This window comes from Crinia signifera, chromosome 3 (assembly GCF_055691185.1).
Source record: "Crinia signifera chromosome 3, ASM5569118v1, whole genome shotgun sequence".
NCBI lineage: Eukaryota > Metazoa > Chordata > Amphibia > Anura > Myobatrachidae > Crinia > Crinia signifera.
Genome location: NC_139219.1, coordinates 28,204,547 through 28,227,628, shown reverse-complemented (window position 1 = coordinate 28,227,628; position 23,082 = coordinate 28,204,547). Strand labels below are relative to the sequence as shown.

The window sequence follows — 23,082 nt, the reverse complement described above, 5'->3', positions numbered from 1 at the left end:
GCGGCAGGTGGCGTTTAATCCAAATTCGCAGCGTTGCCTGTGTAACCTCTATAGACTGTAAGCTCTTGGGGCAGGAACTGAATGTTCATATATTCTCTGTAAAGCGCTGCGGAACATGTGTGCACTATATAAATAACTGATGATAAGTAATAAATATATGTCCTGTCTCTGAAGTGACGGATAATGTGCAGCAATTGCCGGTGTGTGCAACACTACAATGGAAATATAAGGGTTCCACTTTCCTGTTTGCAGCGAGAGTTTCCCCTTGGGGTGAGACCACTTCCTCCCGAGCATCAAGCGGCAGAGTAAACAGAAATACACTGCGACTCTCTGTGTTCTCCTTCGTAACCGGGTTCTGCTGAATAAAGGGACAGCGACGATATTACAGGAGGGAACATGCAGTATTATATATATATATATATCGTTATTTCTTACACAATTTCCTTCAGTTCAGTGTAGGTTGCTGTAAATTACATAAATTACATATGCTGATTCATATACGCTGGGCAGGTCTGAATTCGGACCCGCTGGCGATGGTGAGGGTCTGTGCATGGGTATTACTCTAATGCCCAGACTGACAGGCAGGTGCTCTCTGGGGTGGGACCCCGGTGTTTCAACTGTTCCAATTTTCACGGGACCGTCCCATTTTGTTGGAACGGTCCTGCGTGCCCCCAACTGCTGCGAGTCGTGGCTCGTGGTGGACCACTGACATAGGCCACGCAACCATACTAGGGGGCATACTCCCCCTCATTTAGGGTAGGCGCACGCTCGTGTTCCTCCACCACTCCACTGCACTGCCACCAATAGGAGGATTGCGACACCGTATGATCAATGAGGTCGAAAGGTTGATATGGCAATGACCGACGCATGAAAATGTTGACATGAGTTTTTTTAATTTCTTAAATTTTTTGATACATACATACGATGGAAAGATAGAGAGATAGATAGACAGACATACGATGGAAAGATAGAGAGATAGATAGACAGACATACGATGGAAAGATAGATAGATAGAGAGATAGACAGACAGACATACGATGGATAGGTAGATAGATAGATAGATAGATAGACAAAAATACGATAAAGGTATTGAAACGTTGGCGTCTATCGGTGTCTGTCTGTGTGTTTTTTGCTGAGTGCTGCCGGAATACAAAGCTAGATAGATAGATAGATAGACAGACAAACATACGATGGATAGGTAGATAGATAAATAGATAGATAGATATACATACAATGTATAGATAGATAGACAGAGATACAATGGATAGGTAGATAGACAGATAGACAGACATACGATAGATAGATAGATAGATAGATAGATAGATAGACAGACAGACATATGATGGACAGAGACGCAGACACCCCACTCTATAACCCCCCTGGTAATACTGTCCATGTTCCTGTATCTGGAGGACTCGCTGACGTCTCCGATGAGATATGACCAGGCTCAGGAATAATGGTGCAGGATGCCACATATGTCATTGTACTTGTTCTCCGTCCAACAGGCTGCTGACATATAAGTTGGCCACATACAATAAAGGAAACGCCGGCTTTCTAGTGTATACTGCGCAGAGATTATTCACAATGGAAAATACATTTAATACAATAAATGATGAAGATATTTGTATCTTGACAGACAGAGGATAGATGGAGACGTCCTGGGCTTGGCGCAGTGTAATGCGCTGCTAATGTGTAACAGGTGTAGCTGTGATATGGAAATGCTATCGTATGTGTACCGCACTGCACAGGTATGTTCACCAGGGCCCTTATTCTGATCTGTGCGGCCGGAGCCGCATACGTTGCTCCGGCCGCACAAACCAATCCCCGCCTACAAGACGGATCGCCACGGCCGTCCGTACGCGGACGGCTGGCGATCCGCATGAAAATGGTGGGGCGTACGCCTCCACCATGGTGGGAGCTGCCCCCTGCATTCGATGGTCGACGACCATCGAAGGCAGGGCCGCACGCTCCACCAGCTCACGCAAGCTTAGACCACACGGACAATCGTCCGTGTGAAAGCTTGTATGGGGGCGGAGAGCTGACATCCGGCGATGTCAGCTTTCCGCCCCCATCACTGGCGTCATAGCCTCATTACCATGCATACGCCCCGCGTTTGCATGGGAACGCCCATGAAACGCGGGGCGTATGCATAGGGAAATGAGGGTATTAAGCCCCTCACGCCCCTATACGCCCCCTTTGCGGCGTATAAAATTTTTGTGCGGCGATTTCGCCTGCACATGCGCAGAGTGACCTCTGCGCATGTGCAGAGTGAAAACATCGGCGGTACGGCCGCACGCGGGCCGTACCGCCGAGATCAGAATAAGGGCCCAGGTGAGGTATCCGAATTGCCGACATACAATGTCTAGGTCAACGGTCAATCGGTCGACCATATGGTCGACATTTTCAAAAGGTTGACACAAGCAAGATGTTGACACATCTATTGTTGTCACCATCAACAAGAGTTATTTTGGATTTTGTTTTGAACTTTTTCAGACTTTACCAACTGTTTTTCAAGTGTCAACATATTCATGTGTCTACCTTTTGCTTGTGTTGATCTTTTCCAGCGCTGACCTTGTGCATGTCGACCCTTGGGGGTCGACCTAGACACCCTAGTGTGATTTGGCCACTTTTTTTGACCCAATTTCCACGAACGAGGCGGATAAATCTGGTAAAAAAAGTGGCCAAATCGCACATGTGTGACATCACCCATCAAAGTCGAAATCGGACGGGCTGCCGGTCTGACCTCTGACTCGGACAGCCTCCTGGCAGTGGGGAATGCCTACGATATATCATATGCAAAAGGAACACATACAATATATTGTATGTGATCCTGCCACCCAGGAAGCACAAGGGGCTATGCAAAATTTTGCCGCTGTTTGGCCTCACCCATGCGGGCTACAATCCATACACATGTGCAGTCATTCGGCTGCTGTGCGAATTCACACAGCAGCGATCCGGCCTGAATGACCCCCTGCGTTAGAATACGTTACTATTTCCTTGCAGTCTACCCATCGATAACGGCTGTGTAGCATTGACATCTATTATTCCATCTAGATGACAGTGTGATGTATACGGTGTAGGTGATGTCGCGCACGCAGGAGTGTGCTACAGTAAACACTTCTGTCGCCTGTCCGCTAAGACGTAAAGGTGTTACATGTTATAGGAGAGTCAGGTAGAATAAATATTAGCAGCGGGGTTCCTGTACATGGAAACCCCGGACCTGTGGTCAGTAAATCTGTCACTTGTTAAACATTTCCTCTGTGTAGCAAAACACTTGTTTAAATAAGTAGCCGTAAAAATAAAGTGTCCGTTCACCGCACGGTGCTGGTGGTTGTGTTCTTTCCGATAAGTGAAATACATTTACTAAAGATACATCTAATATAATACCTTTAACTCAGGTTATGACAGCTGATGGCTTATGCTGAATGACAGCGCTGCAGTGGGTGTGGTATAATTCACCGACAGTCGGGATTCCGACAGTCATTACTCAGACATCGGAATCCCGACTGCACAGCGGGGGGAGCGCAATGTTACAGACTGTGTTTGAAAAATGTCAGACAGGAGCTGATTGGATGGCTGTTTATCACTCTCCATTTTATCACTTTTGAAGCTTAGAGAATCTGGCCCCAGGTATAATTCAGCATATCGGAGTGTGTAGGGGAAAACGGCGTTGTAGAGACCCTGCCCATCCAATCTCTGAGCACATGCCGCGCGAGGAGTGTACAGCCCCCGCCCATCCAATCTCTGAGCACATGCCGCGCGAGGAGTGTACAGCCCCCACCCATCCAATCTCTGAGCACATGCCGCGCGAGGAGTGTACAGCCCCCACCCATCCAATCTCTGAGCACATGCCGCGCGAGGAGTGTACAGCCCCCGCCCATCCAATCTCTGAGCACATGCCGCGCGAGGAGTGTACAGCCCCTGACCATCCGATCTCTGAGCACATGCCGCGCGAGGAGTGTACAGCCCCCGCCCATCCAATCTCTGAGCACATGCCGCGCGAGGAGTGTACAGCCCCTGACCATCCAGTCTCTGAGCACATGCCGCGCGAGGAGTGTACAGCCCCTTCCCATCCAATCTCTGAGCACATGCCGCGGGAGGAGTGTACAGCCCCTGCCCATCCAATCTCTGAGCACATGCCGCGCGAGGAGTGTACAGCCCCTGCCCATCCAATCTCTGAGCACATGCCTCGCGAGGAGTGTACAGCCCCTGCCCATCCAATCTCTGAGCACATGCCGCACGAGGAGTGTACAGCCCCTGCCCATCCGATCTCTGAGCACATGCCGCGCGAGGAGTGTACAGTCCCTGCCCATCCAATCTCTGAGCACATGCTGCGCGAGGAGTGTACAGCCCCTGCCCATCCGATTTCTGAGCACATGCCGCGCGAGGAGTGTACAGCCCCTGCCCATCCGATTTCTGAGCACATGCCGCGCGAGGAGTGTACAGCCCCTGCCCATCCGATTTCTGAGCACATGCCGCGCGAGGAGTGTACAGTCCCTGCCCATCCAATCTCTGAGCACATGCTGCGCGAGGAGTGTACAGCCCCTGCCCATCCAATCTCTGAGCACATGCCGCGCGAGGAGTGTACAGCCCCTGCCCATCCGATTTCTGAGCACATGCCGCGTGAGGAGTGTACAGCCCCTGCCCATCCAATCTCTGAGCACATGCCGCGCGAGGAGTGTACAGCCCCTGCCCATCCGATTTCTGAGCACATGCCGCGCGAGGAGTGTACAGCCCCTGCCCATCCGATTTCTGAGCACATGCCGCGCGAGGAGTGTACAGCCCCTGCCCATCCGATTTCTGAGCACATGCCGCGCGAGGAGTGTACAGCCCCCGCCCATCCCATCTCTGAGCACATGCCGCGCGAGGAGTGTACAGCCCCTGCCCATCCAATCTCTGAGCACATGCTGCGCGAGTAGTGTACAGCCCCTGCCCATCCGATCTCTGAGCACATGCCGCGTGAGGAGTGTACAGCCCCTGCCCATCCAATCTCTGAGCACATGCTGCGCGAGGAGTGTACAGCCCCTGCCCATCCAATCTCTGAGCACATGCCGCGCGAGGAGTGTACAGCCCCTGACCATCCAATCTCTGAGCACATGCCGTGCGAGGAGTGTACAGCCCCTGCCCATCCGATCTCTGAGCACATGCTGCGGGAGGAGTGTACAGCCCCTGCCCATCCGATCTCTGAGCACATGCCGCGCGAGGAGTGTACAGCCCCTGACCATCCAATCTCTGAGCACATGCCGTGCGAGGAGTGTACAGCCCCTGCCCATCCGATCTCTGAGCACATGCCGTGCGAGGAGTGTACATCCCTTGCCCATCCGATCTCTGAGCACATGCCGCGCGAGGAGTGTACAGCCCCTGCCCATCCAATCTCTGAGCACATGCCGCGCGAGGAGTGTACAGCCCCTGCCCATCCGATCTCTGAGCACATGCCGAGCGAGGAGTGTACAGCCCCTGCCCATCCGATCTCTGAGCACATGCTGCGCGAGGAGTGTACAGCCCCTGCCCATCCAATCTCTGAGCACATGCCAAGCGAGGAGTGTACAGCCCCTGCCCATCCGATCTCTGAGCACATGCTGCGCGAGGAGTGTACAGCCCCTGCCCATCCAATCTCTGAGCACATGCTGCGCGAGGAGTGTACAGCCCCTGCCCATCCGATCTCTGAGCACATGCCGAGCGAGGAGTGTACAGCCCCTGCCCATCCGATCTCTGAGCACATGCTGCGCGAGGAGTGTACAGCCCCTGCCCATCCAATCTCTGAGCACATGCTGCGCGAGGAGTGTACAGCCCCTGCCCATCCAATCTCTGAGCACATGCTGCGCGAGGAGTGTACAGCCCCTGCCCATCCAATCTCTGAGCACATGCTGCGCGAGGAGTGTACAGCCCCTGCCCATCCAATCTCTGAGCACATGCTGCGTGAGGAGTGTACAGCCCCTGCCCATCCAATCTCTGAGCACATGCCGCGCGAGGAGTGTACAGCCCCTGCCCATCCAATCTCTGAGCACATGCTGCGCGAGGAGTGTACAGCCCCTGCCCATCCAATCTCTGAGCACATGCCGCGCGAGGAGTGTACAGCCCCTGACCATCCAATCTCTGAGCACATGCCGTGCGAGGAGTGTACAGCCCCTGCCCATCCAATCTCTGAGCACATGCTGCGCGAGGAGTGTACAGCCCCTGCCCATCCGATCTCTGAGCACATGCCGCGCGAGGAGTGTACAGCCCCCGCCCACCCGATCTCTGAGCACATGCCGCGCGAGGAGTGTACAGCCCCTGCCCATCCGATCTCTGAGCACATGCTGCGCGAGGAGTGTACAGCCCCTGCCCATCCAATCTCTGAGCACATGCTGCGCGAGTAGTGTACAGCCCCTGCCCATCCGATCTCTGAGCACATGCTGCGCGAGTAGTGTACAGCCCCTGCCCATCCGATCTCTGAGCACATGCCGCGCGAGGAGTGTACAGCCCCTGCCCATCCGATCTCTGAGCACATGCTGCGGGAGGAGTGTACAGCCCCCGCCCATCCGATCTCTGAGCACATGCCGCGCGAGGAGTGTACAGCCCCTGCCCATCCAATCTCTGAGCACATGCTGCGCGAGGAGTGTACAGCCCCTGCCCATCCAATCTCTGAGCACATGCCGCGCGAGGAGTGTACAGCCCCTGACCATCCAATCTCTGAGCACATGCCGTGCAAGGAGTGTACAGCCCCTGCCCATCCAATCTCTGAGCACATGCTGCGGGAGGAGTGTACAGCCCCTGCCCATCCGATCTCTGAGCACATGCCGCGCGAGGAGTGTACAGCCCCTGCCCATCCAATCTCTGAGCACATGCTGCGCGAGGAGTGTACAGCCCCTGCCCATCCAATCTCTGAGCACATGCTGCGCGAGGAGTGTACAGCCCCTGCCCATCCCATCTCTGAGCACATGCTGGGCGAGGAGTGTACAGCCCCTGCCCATCCGATCTGTGAGCACATGCTGCGCGAGTAGTGTACAGCCCCTGCCCATCCGATCTCTGAGCACATGCCGCGCGAGGAGTGTACAGCCCCTGCCCATCCCATCTCTGAGCACATGCCGCGCGAGGAGTGTACAGCCCCTGCCCATCCGATCTCTGAGCCCAATCAATACGGATATGGTGACATATGTAGCATAGGATGGAAAAGTAAACGGACGCTCAGCTGAACAAGTGCGCTCTGTACGCTGCTGGCAAACATTGCAGCTATTTATAATACCGGGGCTCCGACACAAAGCCAACGCTGACCGGTGGGAGTTCCCCTCCTGGTGCTGTGTACGGGGCAGCCATTGTGGTGACAGAAGAGAGGGTGACAATGGCTCCCAGCACTTCCGCCATCATTGTGGGGGAAATGTCATGCAGCAGCCTCAGTGCTGAAGTCAGTCCTTGTTCTGCCGGATGACCCGGTGCAGCGTTCTCCAGAAATAAATATATCATTGTACATTGGGGGTAATTCATTACCGCTTGCGAGGCTGCGAGTGCAATAGGTCAGTGCCGCCCGCTGCCAGCGTCACCCGCATCCCCTTGCGAGCATGTGAGGGCATGTATATGAGAATCCCGTCGCATGTGGCCGAAGCGGAGAGAAATCATTCGATGGTCCGACCACAAAATCACTCCGCTATATCTGACGTTAGCAGTATGCACACCATAATGTGCAGCATGGTGTTACCCAGGTGCACATTACATCTGCCCCTCCTGCAGTGCAGCATGGTGTTACTCGGGTCTGCATGTTACATCTGCCCCTCCTGCAGTGCAGCATGGTGTTACATGGGGGCACATGTTACATCTGCCCCACCTGCAGCGCAGCATGGTGTTACTCGGTCCACATGTTACATCTGCCCCACCTGCAGTGCAGCATGGTGTTACCTGGGTGCACATGTTACATCTGCCCCACCTGCAGCGCAGCATGGTGTTACCTGGGTGCACATGTTACATCAGCCCCACCTGCAGTGCAGCATGGTGTTACCTGGGTGCACATGTTACATCAGCCCCACCTGTAGCGCAGCATGGTGTTACCTGGGTGCACATGTTACATCTGCCCCACCTGCAGTACAGCATGGTGTTACTCGGTCCACATGTTACATCTGCCCCACCTGCAGCGCAGCATGGTGTTACTCGGTCCACATGTTACATCTGCACCACCTGCAGTGCAGCATGGTGTTACTTGGGTGCACATGTTACATCTGCCCCACCTGCAGCGCAGCATGGTGTTACCTGGGTGCACATGTTTCATCTGCCCCACCTGCAGCGCAGCATGGTGTTACCTGGGTGCACATGTTACATCTGCCCCACCTGCAGTGCAGCATGGTGTTACCTGGATACAAACTTACTTGCTATTTTATTTTTTGCTTTGATCCCAAACTCTGTATTACCGCGTACATAATATATATAATAAACAGGAACCGTCCAATGGGAGACAACGGCTGGATAGGTGAGTGCTAGATACACTGCGCTAGAGTCTGTATCTAACAATGACACATTGGGTAGGGAATATGGGGGTTATTCAATAAAGGACGCAGTAGCGCAAAAATCGCAAACAGGCAATCTCCGCACTTCTGTGCTCGCGCAGCGCGCACACCCGGGTATGAGTGATAGCTACGAGTGCAGAGGTAGCGGGGCGAGGGGACGCGGTACACTATTTGTGGGGTCCCCCTGCAATCAGGTATACATCGCCGCGCCAGAGTAATATCCAGCCCCATGCAATCCTGCAAATTGCTTAGGACGGCTTGCTGGAATATTGCATGCTTGGTAATAGCAGCAAATCCATTCGCTCAATGGGATTCCCCAGTGTGTGCCGTCTGCACGTAGCCCAGGGCTTACTTGGCGGGTGCAATAGAATCAGTCAGATCGGGGCCGGAGCTGACGTCACATGACTTCCCCTCAAACGCCTGCGATTTCTCTGACACTCCCAGAAAAATTCTGGTTACCACCCACAAACGCCGCCTTCCTGTCAATCACCTTACAAACGGCCAGCGATTAAACGAAGCAGCAGGATTTCATTGCAGGACGGCCTCACGCATGTGTACCAGGGGCTGTACGCAAGCGCAGTCTAACTATAATCACCTGGCCCGCAAAATCACAGCCATGCGATCCCGTCTGAATTAGACCCATTGTCTGTGAGCTATACCACACCCGAGCTCCATATCTCAGATCCTCAGACGTGTCATTAACAGGGATAATTTGCTTGGTGTGTCCCTTTTTCGCTGTCATGTCTTCCGGCTTGGAAACACACGTCAGGCGCTGATTGGGGTTAAAATCTGATTTGTACATCTCCTTTTCTGCCTGTTACGTGCTGTTCCAGCAGAGCCGCTGAGCCTGATCTGCCTGTTGAGGCTTGCTCTCACAATAAACAGAGAGGCATGGGGGGGGGGGGGGGGGGGGGGGGGGGGGGGGTGGGTGGGTGGGGTGGGGGTGGGGGTGTGTGTGCAAAACAAAGTTGTCCTTATCTTCTTCCTCCATTCTTCACCTGCACACGGTGAGCATAGTCCCGCAGAATAGTCGCTCGGGGAAACCCTTTCAGAGGTGAAGAAAGCACTGGCGGGGTGGAAAATTCAATAGCCATTCTGCTATTTAAAGGGCAGCGTAAACAGCCGGAGTCCTGCGGGATTGTTCTCGGGGCAATGGCTGTGACATTTATTAATTTAGAACCGTACAAAGCCATGTTTGCCACAGGATTGCGGATCACGTGTCCTTTGTTCTGGGTATATGTCAGATCTGTATATAGATAGTGGGGCTTGTGGGGTGGAAAATATTGGAACTTTGCGAGAAGAAAAGGAAACTGTTCTGTAAACGATTACCGTGTCATTAACCACCAGATGGCAATTATTTTGAGGGACAAATACTAAATGACAGTCATATATGGATGTCATTCAACAAGAGTAGCCACCGAAGAAGCTGTTTGCGTTCTTGCCTACATGTTGGGGAGATTGGTAGACTATTCAGGGAGTTGGGGAGATTGTTACTATTTCAGGGAGTCTCCTGCAAAATGCAGGAGGGCAGGCAACTGTGGCTATGTACAGCACACAAACAGGAGACGTAGCACCGTCCAGTTGTCCACATCTACACAATAAGTACAGGTATGGAGAATTAACACTATAGATGGTCTAGGCCAGTGTATCCTAACCTCAGTCCTTAAAGCACACTGATACCTCTTTAACACCAGAAAATGCAGGGACCCACCCGGGAATACGGCCCAGGGAACATGCTGGGGCATTCCCAGGTTGGCTCCAGAAAAGTCCCTGCATTTTCTGGTGTGGGAAGGAGGCAGGGAGGAGGTGGGATGGCGGCAAAGGCTGTGGACAGTAGACAATACTCACTCCAGGTTGCTGGTCTTCGGTGCAGGCCGGTGATCCACACAGGCGGCGGGCGCAGAGGACAGGTCAGACTGCGGAATCAGATGATACAGCTCCCCGGCTGCAGTGAGGGTGCCAGAGAGCTGCGTCATCTTCACCCGCCACCTGCCCTGTCATCTGCGCCCGCCCCCTGCGTGGATCCCCAGCCTGACCGCACGCACAGAGGACCGGCAACCTGGGTGAGTACCCCTACCCCTTTCACACCAGCCAGGTGTGAATCGGGAACAACCCTGCTCCATAGAGATTTTGGCCCTTACACACTGGTGCTTGTTGCTGCTTGTTCCCGGGCCCAACCTGGGAATTTAGGCTGGTGTGAAAGGATTCTAACAGTGTATGATTTAGACTATCCAAGCTTGTACCTCGGTTACTTATTCAAAGTAACCGAGGTACTAATTAAGTCACCTGTGCTTAAGTACAGTTATCCTTGAAACCTGGACTGTTTGCACTGAGAACACGTGGAACATCAAACATATATAACTAATATAAATAAATAAAGTTATACTGTGGGTACATACAGGCTGAGACTTGGGCTGGGAATTGGCTGTGAGGGAAGAGAAGTTGTACTGTGGGTTTGGACAATGTTATAAAAACTTATAGTCAGGATCAGACTTAGTAAAAACCGGAACGGGACAAACCCCCGGAACGCCGGACCGGACACTACAAGCTCCAGAATGCAGAGTTTGATGTCTGGTCCGGCGTTCCGGGAAATTGATTGGTCGGGGGGGGGGGGGGGGGGGGGGGTGTGGGGGTGTCCCTATGATAGTTTTCACCAGGGACATGGGGAGATTACAGCCTCCCCGTGTGGTCCTGACTTTTCCCGTTTTTGCTACATGCCCGGACCATACAGGGAGGCTTTATTCTCCCCCCCCCCTCCTCTCCCTGGTGACAGGAGTGACAGACAGCCCCCCCAGACAGGCACCCCTCGGACCGGACAGAAATGGATGAATGGAGTCTGTCCGTTCCGGGGTTCTGTCCGGTCCAGTTTTAACCCATACCCTAAAATTTGGCACTATCCATGGAAATCAGCCCCCGTGTTACCCCACTGCTATGGGCCCCTGGAATGTAACTTCTGTACACTGTCAGTGCACTTGTTTTCAGATTAGTGTACAATCTGTTGTCATGAGTATACCCCAGGCCAGATGGCGCAACTAACCCCGGATGCGGTCAGTCATCGCCCCGTACATTACCGGGCTCCCCAGAGTTAGAATTGACCTATTTCATGTATTTTCCCTGTAATATTAGATGCAATCTGTCTCTTTTATGTATTACGCAGCTGCTAAATAAACCTTAATTTAGCTGCCGCCCTCTCATTAATATACTGATATAAATAATTTCTACCATCCATTATTTATACCCAGTGAGCAAGGCTGGGGCCAGGTGGCGGATCCAGGTGGCAGAGAACATTGAGTCTCCTCCCATGTACTGGCAGGGATAGAACGCATCTGTTATCACACACAGAATCCAGAATATATCAGCAGATGACAATACAAGCCAGGGACTCGCGTCGCACATGTTTCTGCAGCAGATTAAAATGATGATTTATTAAACTATGACATTTCATTTCCATTCACCGTTCAGTTAATTATCTAAACTTTACTTGTTAAATACATTTGTCTCACCTACTGGACAAACTAATTGCGTACAAATCCACCCTGCCTTCTTTTTTCTGTGTTGAAAGTTAAGGACCCATCTAACAGAGCAGGCACTGAGTGACTGACAGCTTTTTGCCATGCATAAATGTGATGGATTCATACACAGGGGAAGGTCCGGTGATGTCACAGCAGCTCACATGACTGCATTGTGAGCCATATGACCTGACTGGGCCTGATTCAGGGTGGGCTGTAGTATGTCCCACTGCCGTCGTGGTGAGATGCTGAGAATTGTGGGTCCCTGGAAAGGGATGTGGCCAAAATCACGCAAAGCGCCACATTTGGCCCCGCCCCCTTTCTCCAGACTGATCAGTTCAGTATGCACCAGGACTGCGCCTCATTGCTTCATGTGTCCTGAAAGTCATCATGGTCATGATGTCAACATTGCGCATGTCGACGTAGTGTTTATATAGTGTTTGAGCCCTATTAGAGCCTAAAGGTGCCCATACACTAGTAAGATTTATCTTCAGATCTGGCTGGTTGGAACAAAAACATGGTTATGGATGAGTGACAGTTTGTCAGTTTTCCAGCATTTCCAAGCAAATGGTCAACTGTCACTTGCTCTCATCCATAACCATGTTTTTGTTCCAACCAGCCAGATCTGAAGATAAATCTGCGTGTGTATGGCCACCTTTACCCTTACACTGATGTTTACTGTCGACATTGTCCGTGTCACTATTATGTTCTTGTTGACATGGTGAACATCAACATTTCATTGTCTAGGTCAAGAGACAATACGTTGACACCAAAAGCTCCTCATGCACTAGGTCGACATTAACAAAAGGACAAAATGCACTAGACCAACAGGGAGGAAAGGTTGACACAAGCAAAAGTTCCCCAATTATTGTACCGCCTCCCTTTGCATGGCGATCAAGCCAGGTTCCTCGCCCACATCCCGCCACAATACATTTTACCGTTCCCAGTCGCAGTCCACGTTGATGAAAATATTTTTTTCAAAATGGGAAAAATTGTGAAAAGTGCACGTCAACACTTTTATGTGCCGATCATTGACATGTCGACATTTCGCGTGTGCCGACCTTTTGTCAAAAGTCGACATAGTGAATCCAGATCTCCTGTGCTTTATTCACTGGTGTCCTCGCATATATACATCTTGGAATCTCCCCAACCACCCGACATCACTCTGTGTCGGCATCCATGTCTGTATGTGGCAGTCTTACATTCCTAGATACCAGCATCCCGAGGATTGCCAAAGCCAAGTAACAGAGGTGTACAGGATGCGGCATAATGTGAGTGGGCATCGAGCTTCTATATCCAGTACCCTGTGATGGCATGAGGAAGCATTGTGCTGGCAGGGTACAGAGATACAGTCCCCTCCGTGCGCACATGAGGTGGGGGTGACATTGTATGACACGTGTGTAGGCTCGGAAGGTACTTGTTACACCAACATTGCTTTCATGTTTCACATGAAAGGTTCTGTACAGATGGGGTGTAGTTTATTGCAGCCACTGTTATGGCATCTTAAGTATATGTCCTGGCGAGCCGACGGCATATAAATGAAGACGTTACATGTGTGTTACAGATTGCATGGCCCCATTCGGAGATAGAACCACAGAAGAAACTCCGCAATTAGTACTTTGTTGTTTTTTTCAGACCTGGTTGCACGGCAGTAAGTTTGCACGCCGCCCGATTTACTGCTCAGGAAGTAGGGCACATGCGCGAGGCCTTCCTGCGATAAACTCCAGCTTCTTATTTAATCGCTGGCTGTATGCAAGTTGATTGACAGGAGGGTGTCACCCGGCCGTTTTCTGGGAGTGCCAGGAAAAATGTAGATGTGCTCAGCATACTTGCCTACTTTTGAGAACTAGTTTCAGGGAGATTATAGTTGGTAATAGAATTGTGCAAAGTGCCCCATTGAGGGGGCGTGTCATGCCCCACCCAGAGGGCGTGTCTATTTCTATATATGGAGAGATTGTAAAAAGAGATTGTTAACCTTGGCACCTAGAAGCGTGGGTGTGTACTGCTACATCTGAGGGGAATATTTTAAAATGACTGATATCCAAATGTAGATGAGCCCCAAAGCAGTCAGTAAGAGATACTACACTTGGTAAAGTGCTGGGAAATGGTGCTGATGATTCAATGTAAATGTATCTGTCTCTCATTCCTTTTATCCCCAAAATGTAACAGTGTAATGTGGGCTAGGTGACATGAGGGAGATTGCTAGACTATTGAGGGAGAGAGGGAGATTGCTGCTATTTCAGGGAGTCTCCTGCAGAATGCAGGAGGGGAGATAACTATGGTGTAACAGTGTAATGTGGGCTAGGTGACATGAGGGAGATTGCTAGACTAATGAGGGAGAGAGAGAGATTGCTGCTATGTCAGGGAGTCTCCTGCAGAATGCAGAAGGGGAGGCAACTTTGATGTAACAGTGTGATGTGGGCTAGGTGACATGAGGGAGATTGCTAGACTAATGAGGGAGAGAGATTGCTGCTATGTCAGGGAGTCTCCTGCAGAATGCAGAAGGGGAGGCAACTATGATGTAACAGTGTAATGTGGGCTAGGTGACATGAGGGAGATTGCTAGACTATTGAGGGAGAGAGGGAGATTGCTGCTATTTCAGGGAGTCTCCTGCAGAATGCAGGAGGGGAGATAACTATGGTGTAACAGTGTAATGTGGGCTAGGTGACATGAGGGAGATTGCTAGACTAATGAGGGAGAGAGAGAGATTGCTGCTATGTCAGGGAGTCTCCTGCAGAATGCAGAAGGGGAGGCAACTATGATGTAACAGTGTAATGTGGGCTAGGTGACATGAGGGAGATTGCTAGACTAATGAGGGAGAGAGATTGCTGCTATGTCAGGGAGTCTCCTGCAGAATGCAGAATGGGAGGCAACTATGGTGCTCAGGCATTTTCAAGGATTGTCAGCTTCGGGACCGAACAGCCTGATTCCATTGCACTGGCCGAGTAAGTCCTGGCTTATGCACAGTGTACCGTGCTCATGCGGGGTCATCCGATAATTGCTCTTGCTGTGAATTCGCAGCACAGTGAACGGGCATGAATCGGGCCCAGTGTTTCAACTCCTGGGTCAGGCCTGGGACTTTGGCGGAGAAAGGGTATAAATTGGTTTAAACCAGCCAACCCTACTTACAATTGATCGCGTTTGTATGTCCCCTAAGGTGTTAAACATCAGCGATCTGCTCCGGATCACATCAGGACACAGCTGAGACGTCTGATTGTATTTTCTCAGTGATATTTTCCCTACGAAGATTCACATCTTCCAGGAATCACTCGGCCCTGGAAACAGAAGGTGCGTCTGGAAAACAACATGTTTAAACAACACCCAAAGACAACAATGGCGTAAAACGTTGGAGGATTTCAGCCGCCGCGGCCATTGTGCGGGATTATCAGATTAAATGTCCACGCCTTCTGTAATTGCAGTATTGGACATGTACTGTAACTATTATGTAAAGTGGATACTTTGTGTAGCACACACATATACTAATCGTATATTTTGAATCACCCCTCCGGGAGAGGCTCGAAGAGATACAGGGGTTGGTGCTGATCCCCTGCGTACATTAGCAACTCCCATCATTCTTGCCCCGCCTCCTCTCTACATAGACACAATGATATTATCACTTCATCCTGCCCCCTTCTCTAGGACCTGGGTGGGATTTAGGATATACAGATATGCATCCAGGTGTGTGGGGGACTATATGGGAACCGGGAGCCTCCTGCACCTGCCAGGAGAGCCGACATGTATGATAATCATTGTACATTGACTCCCCTGTAGTTCTGCATGAGAAGTCTTGGAAAGAGCTGTAATTGAGAATCTTCCCATTCCAACCAATCAGTTTCTAACTATCATTTTACATGTGGTGCAAAAAAAATGACAGTTAGAAGCTGATTGATTGCAGTGAGCAACTTTTTCGCTTTAACTCTCTCCGAAATTTCATAAATCTCCCCTAAGAGAAAGATAAAGTCTAGTGGTTGCCCTTAGTAACCAATCGGCTTCTGGCAGCGGGTGCCAGATTTATAGTTACACCATGGGTCAGTGTATGACCAGCATATGCAGTGACAGACAGAAGATGACTACTCCACTTGGATAGAGATAAAATGCAATAGTTTCCCATAGCAACCAACCAGCTTATGCCACTTCATTGACTGGGCTACATTAATGACAATTTGAAGCTGATTGGTTGCTTTGACCACCTCCATTTTATCTCTCCAAGGGCCAGATGCACTAAGCTTAAAAACTGATAAAATGGAGAGTAATAAACAACGAACCAATCAGCTCCTGCCTGACATTGTTCAAACACAGTCTGTGACATGTAAGGTAGGAGCTGATTTGCTGGCTGTTTATCACTCTCCATTTTATCACTTTTGAAGCTTGGAGAATCTGGCCCTTAGTGACAATGTGTCCCTAACAAAACATGTAGCAGTATACTTATTTTATGGTGTTATGTATGAGCAGAAGAAGCTTTGGCTTAGCTCGCACTATGTGTACTATGGGGTAGATGTCTCAATCATCATTATTGGGAAGAAGTGATATCAGATATGTGATGCTATAATACATCTCTCTATGTGCCCTATGGGCATGAATCAGACCTATTAGTAAGGCTGAAATTTTTGCAGATGGACAAAACCATGCTGCACTGCAGGTGGGGCAGATGTCCCATGTGCAGAGAAAGTTAGATTCGGGTGAGATGTGTTCAAACTGAAATCTAAATTGCAGTGTAAAAATAATTCAGACAGTATTTACCCTGCACAGAAACAAAATAACTCACTCAAATCTAAATCTCTCTGCACATGTTACATCTGCCCCACCTGCAGTGCAGCATGGTTTTGGCATCTGCAAAAATTGTAGCCTTGCTATCAGGTCTGAATCAGGCCCCATGGTACGTACATAGGTCCCATACTTATATCTAGGGATGGCCATTGGTGCAATCGCCATGGATGACGATTCTGCAACCAGCCATTGATAGTTACAAACTATGTGATGGATGACCATCAGGATGACCATCAAGATTTTCCTATCGATAGTCATCCATTTTATTTGACTAACTGGCCCTAGGGCCAATCAGGAGGGCAGAGCTATGCTTAGTGTACTGGCACTTTGAAAAAAAAAAAAAAAAAGCATCTGGTTCTAACCCATCGATGAGAAAAGTATTCAACATCGGACATAAACCATCGATGACTTATATCTGACAAAATGACATATGAACCCTTTTTCCGCATAATGATTGAGCGAGAAGGGTTTGCTAAATAAGCCCCTAATTATCTGACATTGTGGGGTGTATTCAATGCGGCCGACGAGGGGGTTAAACGGCGACCATCGCAGAAAAAAAAGCGATCCTTGCTGTTTAACCCTTGCCCTGGACACTCACCCTATTCAAGGCTGCAGGGAAATCCTCCCCTAAACAGCGAGGCTCGAGGCTAATGCAAGGAGCCCCTGTATTTAGCCGCGAGTCTCGCTGTTTTAGTGGGCGGACACACCATTTCCCCCTCCCTCCAAAAACCAGGGGGGAAACAGCGTGTGCAGGGGGTCAGTTGAATATTAACCCTGCTCTCTGTCACAGCTCGCAGAAAGCATTGCATACACCCCTGTGTGTAGAAGACCCAACCTGTGTGTAATGCTGTATGTACCCTAGTGCTGGGTACACTGTGTACATCGTGTTGTACGTGAGAGGTGATGTAACACACGGAGTTCCAGCCAGCCGGCGTTTTCTGCACACAGGGGGGCACATTCCATGCTGAGTTACATCCTCAGACCGCTATTATTCTCTGCGTGTTTTCCTCCAAGAATCAGCTTTTAATCTCTGTTGTTTCCCCGCTCGCTGTTACGAGTGGCAGACTGTTACACTGCTGCATTTCTTTATTTGGTACTTGTGGTTTCATTGATGTCACTTTTTTGTTATATACTCTTTATTAGGTATTTTTTACACTAGGGACCTTGTTTCTCAGTCTCCCAGTATTCGCTTTTCTCTGAAAGATCTTCGCGTGACGTAAGAAGTGCGGCGGTAATAACGTGCGTTTGTCTTATGAGGTCGGGTATAATAAATATTGTCAGTGGCGGCAATGGTGTGCGCAGTTCCTCGCTGTCTCTCCCGTCAGTCAGATGCCTTGTGCCAGCTGTGCTGTAAACATCTGTGCGGCTGGGGATTATAATTATATGAGGAGCCTAATACTTGCTCTTTAATCATGATTATAGTTAATGACACAGGAAGCAATTTGTGGATAGTGTTTATTTTATGATTTGTTACTAGAACATCAGATTTAGAATGAGTGCCAGATTTACATTGTTTACCCTGTTATGTTGCCCCTGTCTGTCTGGCAAAAACTCTTACAGCCCCCACAAAGTACACTACATAGGGGGTATGTCAGCACCAAGCCGGATATGCCTGCATTGGGGGGACAGACACATCAGCCCCTGGCAGGATATGCCTGTATTAGGGGAGGGTGTGTGATGTCAGCACCAGGCCGGATATGCCTGTATTAGGGGAGGGTGTGTGATGTCAGCACCAGGCCGGATATGCCTGTATGAGGGGAGGATGTGTGATGTCAGCACCAGGCCGGATATGCCTGTATTAGGGGAGGGTGTGTGACGTCAGCACCAGGCCAGATATGGCTGTATTAGGGGTGGGTGTGTGACGTCAGCACCAGGGGAGGGTATTAGGGGAGGGTATCATCGCCCTGACGAGTAAGTCTCTGGTTACTCTAAGCCTGCGATGACTGGTGCCCAGTGTAATAATCATCCGATGGTGAGCCTGTTACGATGGGTTTTGGACATATTTGCTCGGCTGCGAATAGGTTTTTAGGCGTACACATCCATTGGCACAGCGATCACATTAATTATCAAGGCAGGGTTTCACTCTAGCGGGGTGGCGGCTTAACTAAATGCTGGCCGTACGATCGTGTCTGAATTACCCCCCCATATATGTTTGACCAATAATTGAAATGACTATCGTACGTTTAAATAAAGCATCGGTTCTCAAACTGTGGTCCGGATCACCTCAGCATGTTGCTGACCGCCAGGCTAATGTGTCTGTGGTGGGGGGAACAGGTTAAAACTCATTAAGTAAACACCCACTACGCACTGCATCCCTGTCACAATAGTGGTCACTTCACTGACCACACACATGGCGGCCATTCTGTGGCAACTTGCTGGGGTCCTCTAATAATTTTATTGTCTGACAGGGTCCCCTGAAATAAAGTGACATTATGATGAAATGAGAGGACTTACCATTATTATGATTACTCACCTGAGTACTGCTGCAGAACCTAATGCTTTCCTGTCTTCTGTTTTGCAGAGCAAATCATGGAGAAAGATCAAGAACATGGTACAGTGGTCGCCCTTCGTTATGTCCTTCAAGAAAAAATACCCCTGGGTACAGCTGGCAGGACATGCAGGTACCACATACAAATACATTACTGTGCTACTGCTTTCTACACACAGTGGAGGTGGCCATTTTGTCAACTGATCCTGAAATCAGTGACATCACTGGGGCACCATTTCAAATCAGTGACATCACTGGGGCCAATGGTCTTATGGATGCAGTTTAAGAGTTGTATACGAAGTTGTTGTGTAACTTGTGCTACAACAAAATGGCTGCCACCACAGTGTGTAGACAAAGATATGCCACTACAATGTGATGTACGAGAAGCATCCAACTGAATGACTTTGCTTTCCTGGATTCTCAGGTAGTTTTAAGTCTGCAGCCAATGGTAAGATCCTGAAGAAGCACTGTGATTGTGAGCAGCGATGCCTGAGCCAGCTGATGAGCGATGTGCTGAGGCCGTATGTTCCTGCCTACCACGGGGACATCCTGAAAGACGGGGAGAGGTACAACCAGATGGATGATCTGCTCTCGGAGTTTGAGAGTCCCTGTGTCATGGATTGCAAGATGGGTGTCAGGTGAGACGGGCTTACATCTACACATCTCACTCTGCAATGGTCAGGGCGGGATTAACGTTACATGTTACAAAGGAAAACTCTTTTGGTGGCCTGACAGGGATCATATTATAGAGGTAGAAACCAACACTATGATAGAGCTGCCACCAACACTACAATAGAGCCACCACCAACACTACGATAGAGCTGCCTCCATTGCTACAATAGAGCCAACACTACGATAGGGCTTCCACTAATCCTATGATAGAGCACCACCAACACTACGCTTGAGCCGCCACCAACACTACAATAGAGCTGCCACCAACACTATGCAAGAGCTGCCACTAACACTACGATAGCACCGCCACCAACACTACCACAGAGCCACCACCAACACTATGATAGAGCCGCCACCAACACTACGATAGAGCCGCCACCAACACTACGATAGAGCCGCCACCAACACTACGATAGAGCCGCCACCAACACTACGATAGAGCCGCCACTAACACTACGGAAGAGCCGCCACTAACACTACGGAAGAGCCACCACCAACACTACCATAGAGCCACCATCAACACTACCATAGAGCCACCACCAACACTACCATAGAGCCACCACCAACACTACCATAGCACCACCACTAACACTACGGAAGAGCCACCACCAACACAACGATAGCACCAACACTACCATAGAGCCACCACCAACACTACGATAGAGCCGCCACCAACACTACGATAGAGCCGCCACTAACACTACGGAAGAGCCACCACCAACACTACCATAGAGCCACCACCAACACTACGATAGCACCACCACCAACACTACCATAGAGCCACCACCAACACTACGATAGCACCACCACTAACACTACGGAAGAGCCACCACCAACACTACGATAGCACCAACACTACCATAGAGCCACCACCAACACTACGATAGAGCCGCCACCAACAATGCGATACAGCTGCCACTAACACTAGATGCGCCACTAATGCTACAATAAAGCTGCCACAATACTATGATAGAGATGCCCAGCATTTGTGGGCCACATGCTAAAGCAGCCAGTATTTACCCTGCATTTAAAAACAATCAATGTAATTGGGGCTGTATAGCGACTGCACCAATAATGTATTAGCACAATCTGTACTTACAGTATATCGTCGACATTTATGCTGTCTACAGTTAAGAGGTTGACATTATAATGCTGAAGGAGAAGTTGGACTATGCACACGCACACATTATGGCTGAAAACAGATGCAATGCCTTTCACAGTCCATAGCTAGGGAAGTGGTGCTGTGTACAAACTCACAAGGACACAACTATAACGCTAGCTGAGACTTGTAGTGTCACTCTGTATAAGAACACATCCCTACTGCGCTCTGAAAGAACATAATGTCACTTCAGGATTCCCTAAAAAATAAAAAGTATCCTTCCCTCACAGCAGTGCAGAGTATGTTCAGCTGGGATAGCGCTGTCTAGCATAGGGAGGGTTAATGTAGCTGTCAGAGACTTGTCAGAGCGTGGGTGTGCACCATACAGTATATAGACATGAGGAAGCTGCTGTGTATGTGTGATATCTGCATCCCTGCACTGCCTGACCACAGCATCAAATACACAGCAACCTCCGGGCACCCGGGGATAGAATAACGGGCTCATAGCATGTGTTAATACTGTCATGTGTGCAGGGGAGGAACATCGTCTGTGTGTCGCTCACACACTGTGTACTGTTCTGTGTCAGCTAGTTATCTTCTTACTTTCTCACACCCCTTCTTTCTCACATCTCTCTCTCTCCCTCTTCTTTACTCTCTGTCTCCCCTTCTTTCTTTTTCTCAGCCTCCCTCTCTCTCTATCCCCCTTTTTCTCCTCAGCCTTTCACTCTTTTTTTTCTCTTCAGCCTCCCCCTTCTCCCCCTCTATTTCTCATCACGACCCCCCTCTCTTCTTTCTTTCATCTCTCTCTCCATAGCCCCCCAACTATTTTTTCCCTCCTCTTTCTCTCTGATCAGCCTCTCCCCCCACTCGCTCCTCTCTTTCTTCCCTCTCTCTTCAGCCTTCCCCTCTCTTTTTCTTCCCACTTTCTTCTCTCTTGAGCTTCTCCCCCTCTCTCTCCCCAGCCTCTCCACTTCTCTTTTTCTCCCCTCTCTCCCCAGCCTCTCCTCTCTCCCAGCCTCTTCTCTCTCTCCCCCCAGCCTCTCCATTCTTTCTCCCTACCCTCTCTCCCCAGCATATCCCTCTCTCTCTCCAGCCTCTCCACTTCTCCCTTTCTCTCCTCTCTCTCCCCAGCCTCTCCCCCTCTCCCTTCTTTCTCCCCCCTCTCCTCTCTCTCTTTTTTCTCTTTCCCCATCTTCTCCCCCTCTCTTATTTCTCTCCTCAGCCTCTCCCTCCTCTCCTACCTCTTTCTCTCCCCCTATCCCCCCTCTTTTTCTCTCCCCATCCCCTCTCTCCTTTCTCTCTACCCCGTCCTCTCCCCTTCTCTCTTCTTTCTCCCCCTCTCTCTTCTTTCGCCCGCTCTTTCTCTCCTTTTCACTTTCTCTCCCTTTTTCTCACATATAGTGCCAGATGTACTAAGCTTCAAAAGTGATAAAATGGAGAGTGATAAACAGCCAGCCAATCAGATCCTAACTGACATGTCACAGACTGTGTTTGAAAAATGTCAGGCAGGAGCTGATTGGCTGGTTGTTTATCACTCTCCATTTTATCACTTTTGAAGCTTAGTACATCTGGCCCTAAGGGAGAGATGTATCAAGCCTTCCAGAGATACATTATAAGGTGGAGTAGTAGCCTATGGCCTTGACCGATGCCCTGCAGCTGTAATGCCGGCTGTGACTTAGATGCTCCCCCCCCCCCCCCATGGCTCACTTCCTGTTTGCTCTACGGAAACTCCTTCCTCATCAGTGTAATTACACTATTGTTGTGTGCTAAATACATCATCTAGATTTTCCATTGTCAACAATACACTACCCAAAGGGCACAGACAATAAGGCACACACCCCGTCCTTCCTACAGCCCGCCACCAGGACCAGTCCTCAGCTAGCGAGATCTTAGCACACCTGGATATGGTGTCTAGATTTCATTCACATCAGCTGAGGTGGTTTCTATTGTGTGGGACGGAAAGACTCTGACTTCCAGCAGAGTCTCCATGTCCTGCAGATAACCTAACTAGGTGCACTGGTTACGGTCACTGACACAGGGCACCGCGCCCCTCTCTCCGGCAAATCAATAACA

The 23,082-nt window shown here is 50.1% G+C and overlaps 1 protein-coding gene across 1 annotated transcript in view; it reads left to right on the top strand.

The window, feature by feature from the left end:
* Positions 1–23,082, top strand: part of ITPKB (inositol-trisphosphate 3-kinase B) — a 72,269-nt gene that overhangs the window by 23,540 nt on the left and 25,647 nt on the right. Inside the window, exons 3-4 of the mRNA XM_083175532.1 lie at positions 19,272–19,371; positions 19,663–19,876. Of these exons, the coding sequence (XP_083031658.1) occupies positions 19,272–19,371; positions 19,663–19,876 (314 nt within the window). The remainder of the gene's footprint in view (positions 1–19,271; positions 19,372–19,662; positions 19,877–23,082) is intronic.